The following is a 16,246-nucleotide window of genomic DNA, read 5'->3' as shown; positions in this document are numbered from 1 at the left end:
TACTTTCTAAATTCACGACAGTTCTTTCATGGTTTCGTGGTATGATTGCTTACGTTCGAAGACCACAATCTTGACAAAACAAGTAAGTTTCAAGCGTTGACTTCGTTTTTAAACGAGTTGCTTGGTTAGCCGGGATGCGAATGTGTCCAAGAACGAGAAAACTTCCAGAACCTTCCCCCTGCCTCACTCGTCCTCTGTCGTGTCACATTTCATGGTTAAGTACCTAGAACACGTCAAAAGAATCACCTGGCTTCCCACGGAGATGTGAGAAGAAATGTGTGACAGCGAGGACCTACTGTTTTCTGAACAAAACAATACCTACTATGCTTTTGCTAGTGAAGAACGTACTCAGATCCGTCGAAGGTCGCATTAGACTTATCTTCTACTCTAAAGAGCATCTTATTTCTCCTTACAGTGTCACCACCAATTGTTAAGGAAAGTCTTTTTACCACTATAGAGGATGTATGCAGAACAGTGTAGTGCATATGTAGACTGATGAAAGAGGAAAAAGGTTTGACGGAGTTAAATAAGGCCACAGTTTAAGACAATTGGTGGACCTCAAGATTTCTTCACAAGTGGGTCTTGGAAGTAAGGAACTTTGCAAGATTTAAGCCATCTTTACAAAATTTAGGTTTAGATAAAAGGTTGAATTTCGTTGAAGACGGATTAAAACGTAGTTGCGCTAAAAACGGCTAAACTTTGTTGTGTTAACTGGTCTTACTGGGTCTGTCTCTTACCAAAATGTCTACGACAACTTCCAACCTTTACCATGCGGCCGAGAATGTTGTTGAATGCGAAGATAATCACCTTTGTTACCAGATGCCGTGCCTGTTTACACAAATGTAGACATTTTAGTGGTTGACCCTATTTAGGGTGGCAAATGCCCTTTCAAGTACTTTGAAATATCAAAGAATACAGGTGAAGTAGTGTGGCCTGTAGCTTAGTGTTCAAGAGAGATCGGTTCGCGCTAAATATCTCGCCTTAAATATAAATTTCAAAAACTAATAGATTTATCTAAACAGTATTTAAACGTGCTCGGTAAAATCAGGAGATTTTTTTTTGTTGATTGTTGAAATGACACACTTTTCTCGATGTTAATTGGTGATAAATATTTCATCACATTGTTAGGTAAGCTTCTATAATTGTTTTAACTTCTGTGAGAGACATTTTATCAAAACAACCGAAAAGATTGTGGGATTTTTCCCTTCATTTTTTTTCCTATTAATCTCCCTTATCACAGAAGGTTGGGTCGTAATTTCATTTATTTGAAAAAGGGAAAGCACAAGAATTTGATTAGATCACATTGAAGACATTGAATAATGAAGAAACTCGGACTATGAATTGTCCAAACGGCAAGCCCTGATGTAGGTTTTCGGTTGGATCAAGGTTAGTATTGGAAGACCAGCTCTTTTGTAACTGATTCAAAGCAAACCTCAATCTCTAATCTCATTCTTTTATTAAACTGTGTTTGTAAACGGCTTGTTATGTAGTCTTCGAGAATTTTCAACTTTTCTGTAGCGCACAGGCTAGTCACCCATAGCATTTTCTCTAATTACCACAGGTGCACTTGAATTAAGTAAACTGAATGCTATATAGATGTTGATTAAAAGTATTTGCGCTCCTTTTACACACATCTGCCTTTATAATGGGTGGTTGTTTATATGATTATGAATCCTTTAATGTTGGATTATGTATGTCGGTGGATATATGGAAGGAATGTTTTTCAGCTTAGGTTTTGAAACCTTTGGCCCCTTTCAATTAGGGCGCCCATACCAAGAGGATGAATTGTATCGATTGTTGCATATACTGAACACAGACAGGTTCTTTGTTGGACAAAATATTTATCGTACTATATGATTGATAGAATCGACAACAGCTATCGAAACAAGTTTCCCTTCAGTAGTATTCAAAGTGAAGGTTAAATATGGTAGTCTCCCATTCAAATCCCTTCTCGTCGTGTTGACGTCAATTGGAAAAGGACAATTTGATAGAGCGCACTTACCTGTATGGTCATTCTGATTTATCCATTAAGTGTTTCATTTTAATGAATCAGGAAGTGACTCTAGTGTGCTGGTTTTCCTTTTCCAGTTGTGGCGGTTTGGAAGCAAGAAAAAACCAAGATGCAACGTGTTTCATACTTCATATGGCTCTTGACATTCCTTTTTAGCAGTTTTCAATGGAGAGCACTCTCAGAGAATTCTGAAATGTTGCAAAAAGTGAAATCGATCAGAAGAATTCGTCAAAATTATGCAAATATGAACTTCCTAGCAAAGAGGAGCCCGCAAATTCAAGGTGTCATAAATTCAGGCGTGCCTGGTCCGGGCGCCCAAAATCGATTGAATACAGGGCAACCTATCAGGCAAAATCTAACGCCTTTTCAACAAGCTACAACAGTTCCTGCTGCAGTTTCAACGGTTCCTGCTGTAGTTTCAACAGTTCCTGCTGCAGTTTCAACGGTTCCTGTTGCAGCTACAGCGGTTTCTGCGGCTCAACCTGCAGGACAGGTGGCTGGTTCTCAAACTCAACCTGCAGGTCAGCCAGTGAACACGATAACGCGAACTACGGCACAAGCGTCAACTCTTTCAAGGCAACCTGCTGTTTCAGCTCCTTCTGTTGGAACTTCTCCGCAAGGAAGTACCAACGCTGCTTCTACAAATGTCATCGAGGATCCTAATGACGATCTTGCTGAAGACGATGCCGCCGATGACGATACGTATGACGAAGATGAGTTGGACCGCGATGAACTAGATTCAGAACCTGAGGCCCCCTGTGTGCCACGTCGGCGCCGGCGTAGACGTCGATGTCGTCACCCTTATCCTCATAAGAGTCGAAGGCTGCGTGGACCAGGACCGCCAGAGTACGACGATTATGAAAGACCCCGAAAACAAAATGATTGGGTGGACTTTAGAGGGGATCCAGGGTTTTTTGATCAGGGAAACCAAGGAGGCAACCAAGGAGGCAACCAAGGAGGCAACCAAGGAGGCAACCAAGGAGGCAACCAAGGAGGCAACACGGGTGGGATTGGAGGTCAAGGTGGAATTGATGGTCAGGGAGGAAATGGTGGTCAGGGAGGAATTGGAGGACAAGGTGGAATTGGAGGTCAAGGTCAAGGGGGCACAGGAGGCACAGGTGGCGGTAGGGGAGGAAGAGGGGGAATGGGAGGTGGAGGAGGTGGTGGTGAGGGGGGAGGCAGGGCAGAGGGAACTGGTAAGATATTTCTTTGTAGGATGTTATCGGAAATCAACAGCAATAGCATCGGGCGGGGGCTTGTCCGTTCATTTCCTAGACGGCACTTGTGAATAGCAAACTAGTTTACCTCCTGCCAGCTAAGTCTCTGATCAATTTTCGTTTCATTTCTACAATCAATTTCTGGTTACTTGAGTATTTATTCGTTATGTGGACGTCTTGGAAAGCAAACTCTTTTTTATCTTTCTTCCCCCTCCATTTCCCTTAGACTAATACTTGTCCATAACTGCGTGACCTCCATATGTTTGGATGAACGAGGCCCGAATAGATATATCGCGCAAAGAACTCGAGAGTGCGTAATTCATTTGCTTTTATGTAAATCTTCTATTGGTCCAAAATCTAACAAAAAGACACGCCCATAATTCCGTTTTATTTTTTTGTACTAAGGCACAGGCCTCTCACTTTACTCACTGTCTATTTTGGGTTAGAAAACAATCATAGCGTCGCTAGTCAGATTGCAGAATTAGTGATAGAGAGGTGATAGATTCATTCTAAAATAGAATGTAAGACAGAACTCACGATAAAATAGGTTTGTAAACTCGACTTCTGTTGGAATTTTTGGCTCGTGAGTACGATGTCAATGTAATACGTCGATCATTGAAGGTAAGGTTTTAGCTGCAGTGCACAAAGGTAGTGATTTCCTTTCTTTGTTTTGGTGAATCGTTATCTTGTGAGAACATTGATTAAATCAAAATATGGCCTTTTTTTCCTTAGACTGCTGTTGTGTCAATTGGGGAGGACTCAAACCCCACATAGAGTGGGTAAATGTTCCAGTTTGCTATCACCCAAGTGAGTATTTTACCACTCATCACAGTCTCAGTTCACTTAATAATAGTTAGCGATTAACAAACTTCTAGAAAGGTTTTGTGGGGTTAGTCGCGAAATGCTAATGACAATGTGTTATTATCCGTAAGATCAGGCCATAAAGGTTACCGAATAAAGGGGGTAAGTTTCTCAAGAAACTGTTGTGCTGCGTCGGTGGGAGAGTATAACAGGGTAATTAATTGTTACCAACTGAGTTAATAACGTATATTAGCCACCGTAAAGAGTTTAAAAACCGACATTTCGAGCGTTAGCCCTTCGTCAATCGCTCTGACGCTCGAAGCGTTAGCTTTTAAACTCTTCATGGTGACCAATTTACGTTATCAAGTCAGTCGATAATACTTAATTACCCCATTAGTGTCTACTATTGAGCTCATGATCTATTGCTGCTGCAGATCTACAATAGTTTTGTACATATTGCGGGCCTATATCATCTTTGTTTCAGGCTGCATCTGCCAACCTCACTGTGAGCACTGCTACGACCTGGACTGTCACCACTGCTGCTGTGAACCTTGCTGTGGCGGCTGCTGCGGCCATCACTGTCATCACTGTTGCCATCACTGTCCCTGCTGTCACTGCTGTCACCATTGCTGTCACTGCTGCCACTGTAGGCGAGGAGTGGTGACAAACAAACCGCCATTAGGTAGGTCCCTTGTCTTTTGAATGGTGCTAGTTTTGATGCTCAAGGAGACATCTTTTCATAGAATAGAGGAACATGGAGTACATTCTATACACGATTCTGAAATTGGAGGTATTCATATTTTAAAAGTACAAAATTTTGGAGCTGTGTTGAACTATGTTTTGTTTTTACTCTGGTAAACGGAAAAGGCAAGAAAAACGTGAGACCAACAACATTAAAAAAAGAGAGAGAAGAGAGAGATTAACTCTATGAACCGATCGAGGCTATAGGATCATTGTCATAAAAATCTTATTATTCCAGCTCTAACCAAAATTATGGGCCAACGTGCTAAAAAGACATGTCGTATCCGTTTCGGTGGACATGTACAACGTACATTTCCTCGACGAGGATGGGATTCGAACCCACGCGTGCAGAGCACATTGGATTAGCAGTCCAACGCCTTAACCACTCGGCCACCTCGTCGTGTGTTTGTTGGATATGTCATATCATAAGTCATCAATGAATTATTATAAGGAAGCACGGTATCAAATAACCGGAACAAAAATAAATTATTGACAAAAATGTAATACATGTATCTGTTCTACCACAATTCATTACGCTGTAGAGCGTGCAGAGCGCAGATAATTTAATAGTACGTCAAAACAGATCATAATTTTCTCATCCGGATCCAAGCATTGACTTCTCCACCATCCAATAGTAGCCTCTCGTTACTCCTTCATTAATTTTCAGCTCCTAGAAGGAAATCAAGGAAACATGATAAGTCCAAGAAAGTATCGAAGAAAAAGAAGTATCACAAAAGAAATTGCTTTTGTGTAACACCGCTCGTCTTGCGCATGCCCTTCTTCCCGAGACTGTGGTAATGGTAATTAGTACCAAAGACTGAGTACTAGTGCAGTAAGGAGATATCTCCTAGGATTAGTTCAGCAAGAATATGGCTGTGTACAAAAAGAATGCCCACTGATGAAACCGAAAAGAGCTGGAAGCAATGCCAGAGACAGTTTCGAACACAACCAACTTCGTGGCTAGGGTGTTATGTACAAAATTATGTAATTAGCTAGGAGAAAGAGCAAAATACTTGGATAATAAAGTTTGATTTCTTTTGTTTTTAGATTGTGTCAAAGATATTTTCTCGATTGGAGAATCAGAAAACGTTTTTACTTTTTTTTCTATTTTTTTTTAAAGCAGCGTGAAGGTGATAGAAAACAACTGCTAACTGGGACGTAACGAGTAATAGAACAAGTGTTTCAATTCTTAAAAATAAACAGTGCCTGTCTTTTAAAAATATCGGTAGCTTAGTTCACTAAAGAGCATTAATGTGCTCTGTTTTGTTAAGGTAAAACGTCTTTCCTGAACGACTTATCAGCATGAAAATTACTTTAGAGAACTACCTGAAGCAGAACCTCGAACATAAGATTACAGGTGTAGTATTCTAAGTCAAGTTTGCCTTGGACTCTCCTCTTGGAATGCACTATTTGCTTTATTTCTCACTTATTTACCTTAGTTTGGCGAAATAAAGCTTGAAATTGCGTTGAAGGAGTTCATTTCATCTTAATTGGTCGTGTGTCAAACGGATAAGAAGTTTGTCTTTCTTTTTTTGTGTGGGTTACTTTGCCATACTTGAAAGCCGTACGTGAAAATGTTTTTTTCGGAGCTTAAGGGATAAAGAGAGGTACTGTAATGACACTTACAATCATCAAAAGGCCTTTGAAATCGACCAAGTGTAAGGAAAGCTGATTTGTAGCTACCTAGCTGAGGGATGACATCTTTCCAACAACTGCCTCGTCGTTTCAATTCTCTCAAATATTACAAAGACGGAGCAAAACAAAAGACAAACACGGTAAGTTTCATTGTTCTGTTACTAATTTATCTTCATTCTACCACTCCCCGTTCTCTTTTAATAACATTAATTATTTCGAAAGCAATGGCGCTCGCCAGTTATTGAATTTCTGCTCTCTGATAGAGACAACAATACGAAAAATTAAAAGTGTTTGATCGAGTTTTGATCGAAGCTTTTCTAACTTTTTTGGGGCCTTCTATTTTCATGGGTGAAGGCAAAGGGGATGAGGTGAGTTTTACAGAAGAGTTTGTCCCCAGAGGCAATATTGGCTTTAAACACTCAAAGTTGTTCGTTGAAGAGGAAGAAACCTTTAGACAACTGAGGTGTGTAATCGTTCTCAAGCGCATAATTGAATTACAATCGAGGCTTATTGAAGAATACCGAACAATAGTGAGTAATAGAGTAGTGATAGAGCTTGTTTTCTCTTTATTATTTAAAAGCCAAACGAATAAACGTTCTTTTTTATTATGTCATCCCCCCCCCCCCCAGGCCGCCATGAAGACAAAAGCCTTCAGTCCTCAGATATCACCTTGCGTATGAAAGCCAGCTTGAGCTCCAAGCTTCATGACTGAGACTAAAATTAAAAGAAAAAAAACTCTCAATTCTAACGAGTGGCATGGATAATTTAACGAAGCTCTTAAATAGGAAAGAAATTTTGCAAACATGCGCTTAAGCACTAACCTGTTCTTAAGCATGATTCAGTACGGACCCCTGAACATTAGCAGGTGAGAGTCTCATTTCACTCATTTTTTTACAAACTGTCAAAAACAGGCAAAGATAATTGGCCACCGCAAAGCGACCCCAATTCACTTAATATCAACTCAGTTGATAAAATCAAATTATCTTCAGAAAGTCACTCCATAAATCCAAAGATACCCTGCAATCTGAAGCGAGGATTAGGGATGTCACGATTTCCTCCAGGTGTTGTGTTAGAGGAAAAGGGTCATGGGGTTTTTCAACATCGACAGTTGAAGTTGAAAACCACCTGCCTATTTCAATTTGCACCAAAACCGTAGGAAATGTTTTATTTTGTTAATTGAAAATTTAGCCCTAAATTTCTGCAAATTTTATGGCTGAAAGATATCTGCAGATACAGAAGTTGTAATTGATTTTTCCAAGGGGTCTTGTCAATAGTTTATTTTGCCATGCATCACTGGGCAAAATAAAAAACAAATAGCCTCGCCGGATGCGGCTTGGACTTTGTTTCGTTTTTATGACTGCTATAAAAGTTTTTGTTGTTTGCTTTATTTGCCCTTTCGTTTCCTCTGTGTAAATACTTGTCATATGGTCTTACATTGTAACTTCTATGAAAAATAAGGGAAAAGCAGAAGCTCCATATTCAAGATCTCATACAACGAGTCGCCTCACTGAAGAGAACTGAGGCGCAGCAACAAAAGTCCTTTAATCAAAGATGGCATTAAGATGGTAACTGTTATGCACTGATGGCCGCTAAAGAAAGGCAGGTTAATCTTTCTTTGTATTGACTTCTTATTCAGCGTGTCAGTGTTGCAGAAACAAAATATCGATGAGGCAAAAAAAATTTAGCAAGTATTTCTTAAAGAGGGCGTATTTCAATCCTCAAAACCTCTCTCAAAAATTGTAAGGTGTTTCTCAACACTCAGCTTAGCACAATCTTTTAATGCATTTTTCTTGTAAAACAAAGCTTAATTAAAGTCCTACGTGTTCTCTGCTAAAGAGACAAGAACAGTATGATCAAAACACAATATTCACGAGAGTTTTGAAGTATCCCTGTACCAACGTGGACGACATGGAAAAATAAAATTTTCGGTTGAGTACCCTCAGAGCTGTTGACACCTTCAAAAGGAACGTATTTAGTTCAAAACGACAAAAAGTGTGTGAAATATCTTTTAAATCATCGATAGAGTTGACGAAAAAAAGCAAAGGTTGATATAATTGTACAATAATATGAGGTAATTAACAATTCTAAAATCATTTTTTACCGACACCACTTATATTGTGCCATACAGCATCTACGAGATAAAGAGTTCCACTCCTCATGAATCAGATTGCATCTTGTCGTTAGTGGTTCTCACCTCTGAATGTCTGGCGATTTTCACCCTTAATATCGTCACGATCATCGTATTTGTGAGGCAGCACCAGCTACAGCGCCGAAGTATATACCTGATAATTCATTTGGCGACGGTTGATCTCTTAGTTGGGGGAGTTTCTCTTACCGTCTTTATATTACAGATTTAGGACATCTGTTTTCAATGGGATCACGAAGGTCACCTATATAATCCTCTTCCACACCTTTTAAGGACGTTCTTCCCCCTGACATCCCTCGTTAATCTCGCTGCTGTTTCCTTAGAACGAGTGCATGCAACATTTTTCCCTTTCAGACACCGTTTTATTAAGAAATGGGTTTATGGAGTTGCACTTGCTGGTATATGGCTTATGGCGTTATTAGGTGAAGCAGGTTTTTATGTGCTTGATAGAATACACGCACATACACTTTCGCAATATTTGGTTGCTCTCGAGTGTTTATCATGTGATCGTTCTTTTGATTATTACTCATTTATTTCATCAAAGTCCGATTTAAACCTACTCCTCAACACCATGGAGCGTCCAACAGAGAAAGAAAATTGAATTTTACTTTAATTTGGGTTACATTTTCCTCGATGCTTTTTTTGGTTGCCATTCTGTTTCCTCGCTATTTTTGGATATTTTTTCAAGGTCGAATAATTTTTTTTCTCTTCCCAGTCAAGGTAATATCTCATTTCGACGATGTTCATGTCAATGGGCGCTAACTCCTTAATAAATTCAGTTGTATACGCAACTCTGGTATATAAAATACCAGAGTTCAGGGCAGGAATGATCCGAATATTTCACAAGGCCCCGAACCATATTCGCCCGGCAGATTTGCCGGTTGGTAATCTCAAGGCGATTTTAGATCCTTGAGGCCAGAACTTCATGATCGTTGGCACTTTCCTCGTCTTTGAGCGACGATGACAGCACAATCTGTCCACGTAGAGCAAGAAACGAGATTTTTCTTACTTTTGTGCGCACAAAAAGATAGAGAACGATTTTAGAACTTTTCGCAGAACTCGTTGCAGTGCACTACCTCTAATTGAGTTCAGAAAATTCAGTTCCTCTCTCCGGCAAATTTTCTGGGAAATCGAAATCAGTACCCATCCTTAAATTCCGTACAATTTAAAAACCTCGAAATCACCATATTTATTGCCATGGATAGGCTCCGGTGTAGCACAGTTCCACAGACCATTTTTGATCATTCGTTTAGCGACTTTTGATGCTCGACTGGGTATGTGACGGGAGAAGGAGGAAATTGTAAACAAAACAAACGAAACAATCTCAATTATTATAGACCACTAGATGTAGTTTTAAACCTCCGCCTTGATTTAGGTGTTGGAATTAAGGCTTTACAACTGACATTTATGTAAATAATACATTTAAGGCTTAAGCCCTGCTACGATGTTGTGAGCTCAGGCAATTTTGGCATCTAGTACGTTCGCTTGATAAAAATGAATCGTAACCAGGCTTTTAACTGTATTAGAGGACTTAGAGTGCTACAAAGATTGTGACATAAATTGTAACTAACAGCTCATAAGATTTATTGAACAAGACAAGTTCGCTAATATAGCTAGTATTTATATGGTGATATGTGTGGGCAGTGAAGATGAAGTAAAACTAAATTAGAAATAATTATGTAGGTTTTCCTTTCTTTACGAAATTCGTGTAAACCATGGTCACGTCTTTGTCATTTGATGATAATCCTCGCAATTTAAAGAAAAATGCCACTTGTCAAAGCTGTTTTAACCAACAATAGATATTGCTGTCTGTATCCTGCTGGATTTTAGAGTCAGACTTGGAGCGCGGTCATTCTCCTCAACAACGAAGTTTCCACGTCTCCACAATGAAACGAAACTGACGGACATTCGCATATTTGCATATTTCTAACAAGATAAAACCTAGGTAAAAATTTCTTCTCTGACCTAAGATTTTTGTCTCTGTCAGCTAACAATACAGACCGGAGGGAGAAAGCGTTTACAATTTCTCTTCATTCATAGGTCATTTGGTGAATGGAAAATGTGAATGGAAACCTAATGGCCACAAACACCAGCAACAGATCTCTTACCAATTGGTTGGTGGTTCCTGTCTCGAGGTGCATTCCATGGTTCGCTGTGCTCGTCACTGAGTCTCTGGCCATTATCGCTCTTAATATCATCACTATTGCTGTCTTTGTAAAGCAGCGCCAGCGAAAGCGCCAGAGTACATACTTAATCATCCATCTGGCCATGGTCGATCTCATGATCGGAGCAGTGAATGGACCTGTACGGGTTTACGAGATCGGGAACTTCTGTGACCTGTGGGGACACGATATGCGAGACGCCAATTGGTTGCCTGGATTAGAATATGTATCAATGCATTTTGTCCATCTGGTCTCCATTCTTAATCTCGTTGTCATTTCATCAGAACGAGTGCACGCAACATTTCGTTCTTTCAATCATCGTTTTATTAAGAAATGGGTTTATGCTGTGATGACTATCTTAATTTGGTTAGTGCCTGTAACAGTTTTCCCCATAAGAGAATCCATACCAGTTCATGATTTAAGCACACGTGCCCGTCGCAACCTTGTGTATTTTTTATATTATTTAACCTTTCTTTTCATTATATCTATTTGTTATTGTTCTATTTACTTTAAAATTCGATGTAGTCGTCTTCCTCAACCCCATGGCACAACCGGTCTGAGGGAAAGAAAGCTGACAAGTGCGTTGTTTCTTGTCACCCTTGGATCTTTTCTGACCCTCCTACCTGTGGCAGTGTTCTGGGGTTTGGTGGGTTTAAATACTGAGCTAGTTTTAAGCCTTTCCTTCCAGTCACAGTTTGATAGCTTTATGGCAATAATAGTAGTTTTGATGGCTAACTCAGTATTGAATCCTATAATCTACGCCATACGAATGCCAGAAATAAGAGCTAGTGTATTACAACTATTATTTTGCAGGGCTTCCAACCGCGTAAATCAGGCCGATATCCCAATTCAAGGTCTTTAATTGTTTATCTTAAGAGCTCAGTACATATTTAAAAAAATGAAGCAAATTAAATTTTTTATTCGTTATGTTTCGATTTCAATCGAGAACACCTCTCTTCTATAGGATTTTCTTCAATCGAGAGGCAAAGGGGAATTCATAATCACATGCATTGACTCGTTTAACATACTACTTTAAAAGAAAAGTAAATGAATGATTAAAGGTAAAGAAGATGTTTAACCTATTGCATAGCTTTCTTGGTTGAACATAGTTTACCAAAAGGAATGAAATGCTGCAACAACCGGCTTTATAAAGAATAACCGTGCTAAGAAAAACATGTACCGCTGAACAACAGTTAGTGACAATCCTTTTCAGTTAATGCAATTGTCTTTTTAAAGGGAACTAAAATTTCTCCTAAGAATGGTCCATTTATGGTCACTGAAACGATTGAAAAGCGAGCTAAGTTTTATTTTGCACTTTTTAATTGAGTACTGGCTTCCTAAAAAGAAAAGAAGCAACAACTGCAACAAAAATTATAAAAACCATTTTTGCAAAGACGGATAAGGGATGCCAGGATTTTTTACAGAAAATTAAATAGGAGTGAAGAAATTAGAGGCTTTTAATTAACAATGTTACGGCCGGACTTCTTTTTGTATATGGAATGGTGAGCCAGCCTTGTAAATTGTTATTTTTTCCACATATACAGCATTTATCCGCCATACCAAGACAAATGTGAGGTTAAAAGATATTTGCAATCCTAAAGTACAATCGATATCATTGAGAAGTCAGACTTCCAGCTCAAGTTATAAACGTGGGATTTGACATTCGTTACTTTCTGTCAAAAGATTATTTAGCCGTGCATTATTAGCCAAAGAAGAAAAAACCAGGATGGATTTGGATTACATCTAATATGATTTTAAGAACGCTATAAAAGTTTCCCTTATTTGCTGTATGTAGATACTCTTTCGTTTCCGCAATGTAAATACAAGTCATTAGTCGCGCAGTCTTAATTCTCTTAAAAATTATCTAAACATGAGTAGCATTATCATTTTCTCTTACAATTCGTGCAACTTAAATCTAATTTAATTCAATAGTTCTAAACCTGAATTTGATACCAGCTTAGTCTTGCATGGAACATCATTGAGCTCGATAAAATAGTATATGACAAGTCATTAAAGCCAACAAGGGACGCAAAACGTTACCTAGAGCAAGATAGTAGTCAATCAGTCTTTCTTTTCTGTTACTAGCACCATGACTATGAGGATTACGACTGCATCTGACTCTTACACAAATAAAAATTTCAGAAATGCTCATGGCTGAAATAGGAGCTGAATTTTACGTTATTTCATTACAAATTTCTAATCAGGACAAGACATTCTCACTGCAAATGTGATGGAGAACTTGCAAAAACTGCCCCACGTGATGAAGTTAAAGTAGCGTACACTCACTTTTTAATAAAATGATACTTGAATGGGAAATTACTTCGTGCCAACGTTTAAAAGAGCCAAACAATATATGATGTTGGTAAAGAGCAAATGAAATTTGGTCAGACATCGTTGGAAATTAGCGGCTCTAGGCTATTAGCAAACAATATGAGGAAATATCGGGCAAAGCTTCGCATAAAACAAGAGCACACAGTTTGCTTCGGCCTTAATGGAAAGACTTTTTATAGTTGGATCAGTAAGAGAAAAGAAAAGGACCGGATGCGGCTCGAGATCTCATGACAAGAGCTCTTTCTCTGTTGATTCTTCTTATTTCTGATTAATGTAAAAAGCTTTTGTTCTTCAATTTATTTAGTCTTTTGTATCCGCTATGCCAACATCTATCAGAAGTCTTATTTCTTGTCAGTTATCTCACAATGAACTTAATTAAGTTTCATGATCATAATACCAATTACTCTCCGTTTGCAGAACTTGCGAGAAGATAAATTTACCGACTATAAAATAACAGTAAGTGAATCTCCTTCAGACTAAAGGGGAGAAAGCCGTTAAAGCACACATACGCAAATTAATATTGTACCTCTAATTATTGTTTTTAATTATGATCATACTATTCAGCAAGATTTCAGTTGCCGGAAACATACACAACGAGTGCCATCAATTATTCAGGATAAATTTGGGAAACAACTAAAACGTGCCTTACTGTTCATTACTGTTTGTTCCACATCGATCGGACATGGACAACAACAAAATAAAGGAAATGAAGATGAGGAAGTTGTAAAATGTGAAACATCACGACAGTTTTACTCAACCTGGTCTGATAATTGTTAATTATTTCCACCGAGTGGCCAACTCATTAATGTGCAAATATACTGAGTGAACGTTTTTGTAGTTCTGACAAGATAAACCAGACCTAAGATTTTTGTCTCCGTTAACTAAGAGACTAAAGGGAGAAAGCGTTGATGAATAATGTACGATATTTAATACTGTTCTCTCCACTCGTAGGTCGTTTGGTGAATGGAAAATTTCAGTAGAAACGCAGTGGCCACAAACACCAGCAACAGAACTCTTACTAAGTCAAGTGATGTGCGCTGGTTGGTGGTTCCTGCTGTCTCAAGGTGCGTCCCATGGTTCGCTGTGTTCATCACTGAGTCTCTGGCCGTAATCACTCTTAATATCATCACTATTGTTGTATTTGTGAAGCAGCGCCAGCGACAGCGCCAGAGTACATGCTTAATCATCCACCTAGCAATGGTCGATCTCATGATCGGAGCAGTGATTGGACCTGTACGGGTTTACGAGATCGGGAACTTCTGTGATATGCGGGAACACGATATGCGAGACGTTACTTGGTTACCTGGAGTAAAAAACGTTTTAATGGAAATTGTTCATCTGGTCTCAATTTCTAATCTCAGCTTCATTTCATTAGAACGAGTGCACGCAACATTTCGTCCTTTCAAGCATCGTTTTATTAAGAAATGGGTTTATGGACTAGTAATTGCTGTCATATGGTCAGTGCCTGTAACTTTAATCCCTATAAGAGAATTTACGGTGTACGATATTCACAGCTACCTTCGTCTCGAAGTAATATATTTTTATTATCATTTCACCCTTCTCTTGGTTATATCTGTAAGCTATTGTTCTATTTATACTAAAGTCCGATGCAGTCGTCATCCTCAACGCCACGGTGCAGCAGGCCTGAGAGAAAGAAAACTAACGAGTACACTGTTTCTTGTCACCTTTGGATCGTTTTTTATGCTCTTACCTGTGGTGGCACTCTTAGGTGTGGTGGGTTTTAATTCTGAGCTAGTTTTACGCCTCTCTTTCCAGTTAAAGTTTCGTATCTTCATGACAATGAACATATTTTTATTGGCAAATTCGCTAGTAAATCCTATAATTTACGCCCTGCGTATGCCAGCGTTGAGAGCAGGTATATTACAATTATTATTTCGCAGGGCTCCAAACCGCTTAAACCCGGTAGATATTCCAATTCAAGGTCTTTAATTGTTTATCTTAAGAACTCGACACATTAAAAAGAAGCAAGCTTTAAATTGGTTTTTTTTTTTTCGATTTTAATTGAGAACACACCTCTTCTATGAGGTGTTCCTTAACCCTTCCTTAGTGTCTAGCATCTAATTTCTCCTTACAATATCACCTTGAATTAAACATTAAGGTCATGACAATAAAGGAAATGATCAACAACTCAAGAAGCTCTTGATTATTGAACAAATTCTCCTTGTCAGAACCTTAGGAAATGCTTAGAGAGTAGAATGGAGACTGTGCATACTGATTTTGGGAGTAAAGGGTTAATCTTTATAAGGGAAAGGCAGAGAGGGTGATGCTAGTAGGCGATAAAAAGGCAAAACGAACTATATAAAACACGAATAAAGGGGGTAAGTTTCTAAAGAAACTGTGGTACTGCGTCGGTGGGAGAGTATAACAGGGTATACGTAGATTAATATTATCAACTCAGTTGATGACATAAATTAGCCACCGTAAAGAGTTTAAAGGCTGAGGTTTCGAGTGTTAGCCCTTCGCCATTCGCTCTGACGAACGGCTAACGCTCGAAACACGGTCAAATCAGTGAAAAGTAGACTCATCCTAATGGGAAAATAAAATCACCGGAGTAATACAAAGAACAAAAAACGTTCGAGTCCTTGCGGCAATTCAGAGTCATGCAACCTATCAAAACATTGTATTTGGTGATGGACAAACTGAAAATTATTACTGAGGAAAAATAGAAGTGTTGCAACAACCGGATTGATCAAGAAGAGCAATGACTTGAAAATACAACTGGACAACAACAACTGACTGTTTTCCTTTAAATTGGTATAATTGGAACGAAATTTTGCATTCAAGAAGAGTCCATTTGGGAGCAATGAACTTTTGAACAGCGAAATTTCATTTTGTAGTCTTAACTAAACATTGAGCGTCCATTAAAAAAAAATACTGTTTGTTCAACAAAAAGAATATTTGACTCCAAAATTAGGCATATTCGAGGCAATCGAAAGATACAATTGATTTCATTGAGAAGTCGGATTTCCAGCTCATGAAATAAACGTGTAATTTGATATATTTTGTTTCCCTACATATATTTTTAGGCCACACATTCCTAGCCACAGAAAAATATTGTTAGCCCTAATGCGGCATTTCGTTATTTGCTTTAAATACCCTTTCGTTTTCGATATGTAAACAAAAGTCATGCACGAGTCGTGCAGTTTTATTAATTCCCTTTAAAAAATCTCAAGATCAGTAG

The 16,246-nt window shown here is 38.7% G+C and overlaps 2 protein-coding genes and 1 non-coding gene across 3 annotated transcripts; 2 read left to right on the top strand and 1 right to left on the bottom strand.

Moving 5' to 3' along the window:
• Window positions 1-894: 894 nt before the first annotated feature.
• Window positions 895-5,816, top strand: LOC113671042 (uncharacterized). Its single transcript, XM_027187250.2, has 5 exons — window positions 895-1,386; window positions 2,089-3,207; window positions 3,961-4,035; window positions 4,514-4,711; window positions 5,438-5,816. Exons 2-5 carry the CDS (start codon window positions 2,121-2,123, stop codon window positions 5,566-5,568), a joined length of 1,491 nt encoding a protein of 496 aa, XP_027043051.2. The 5' UTR covers window positions 895-1,386; window positions 2,089-2,120; the 3' UTR covers window positions 5,569-5,816.
• Window positions 5,089-5,170, bottom strand: Trnas-gcu (transfer RNA serine (anticodon GCU)). The gene has a single exon. It is a non-coding gene; the product is annotated as a tRNA-Ser (tRNA).
• Window positions 5,817-13,371: 7,555 nt separating the features above from the next.
• Window positions 13,372-15,188, top strand: LOC149049265 (uncharacterized). Its single transcript, XM_089201299.1, has 2 exons — window positions 13,372-13,500; window positions 13,996-15,188. Exon 2 carries the CDS (start codon window positions 14,008-14,010, stop codon window positions 14,992-14,994), a length of 987 nt encoding a protein of 328 aa, XP_089057425.1. The 5' UTR covers window positions 13,372-13,500; window positions 13,996-14,007; the 3' UTR covers window positions 14,995-15,188.
• Window positions 15,189-16,246: the final 1,058 nt, after the last annotated feature.

This window comes from Pocillopora damicornis, chromosome 3, assembly GCF_964200805.1.
Source record: "Pocillopora damicornis chromosome 3, jaPocDami1.2, whole genome shotgun sequence".
NCBI classification, from domain to species: domain Eukaryota; kingdom Metazoa; phylum Cnidaria; class Anthozoa; order Scleractinia; family Pocilloporidae; genus Pocillopora; species Pocillopora damicornis.
The sequence above is the reverse complement of the archived record's forward strand: the minus strand, read 5'-3'. Positions and strand labels throughout refer to the sequence as shown.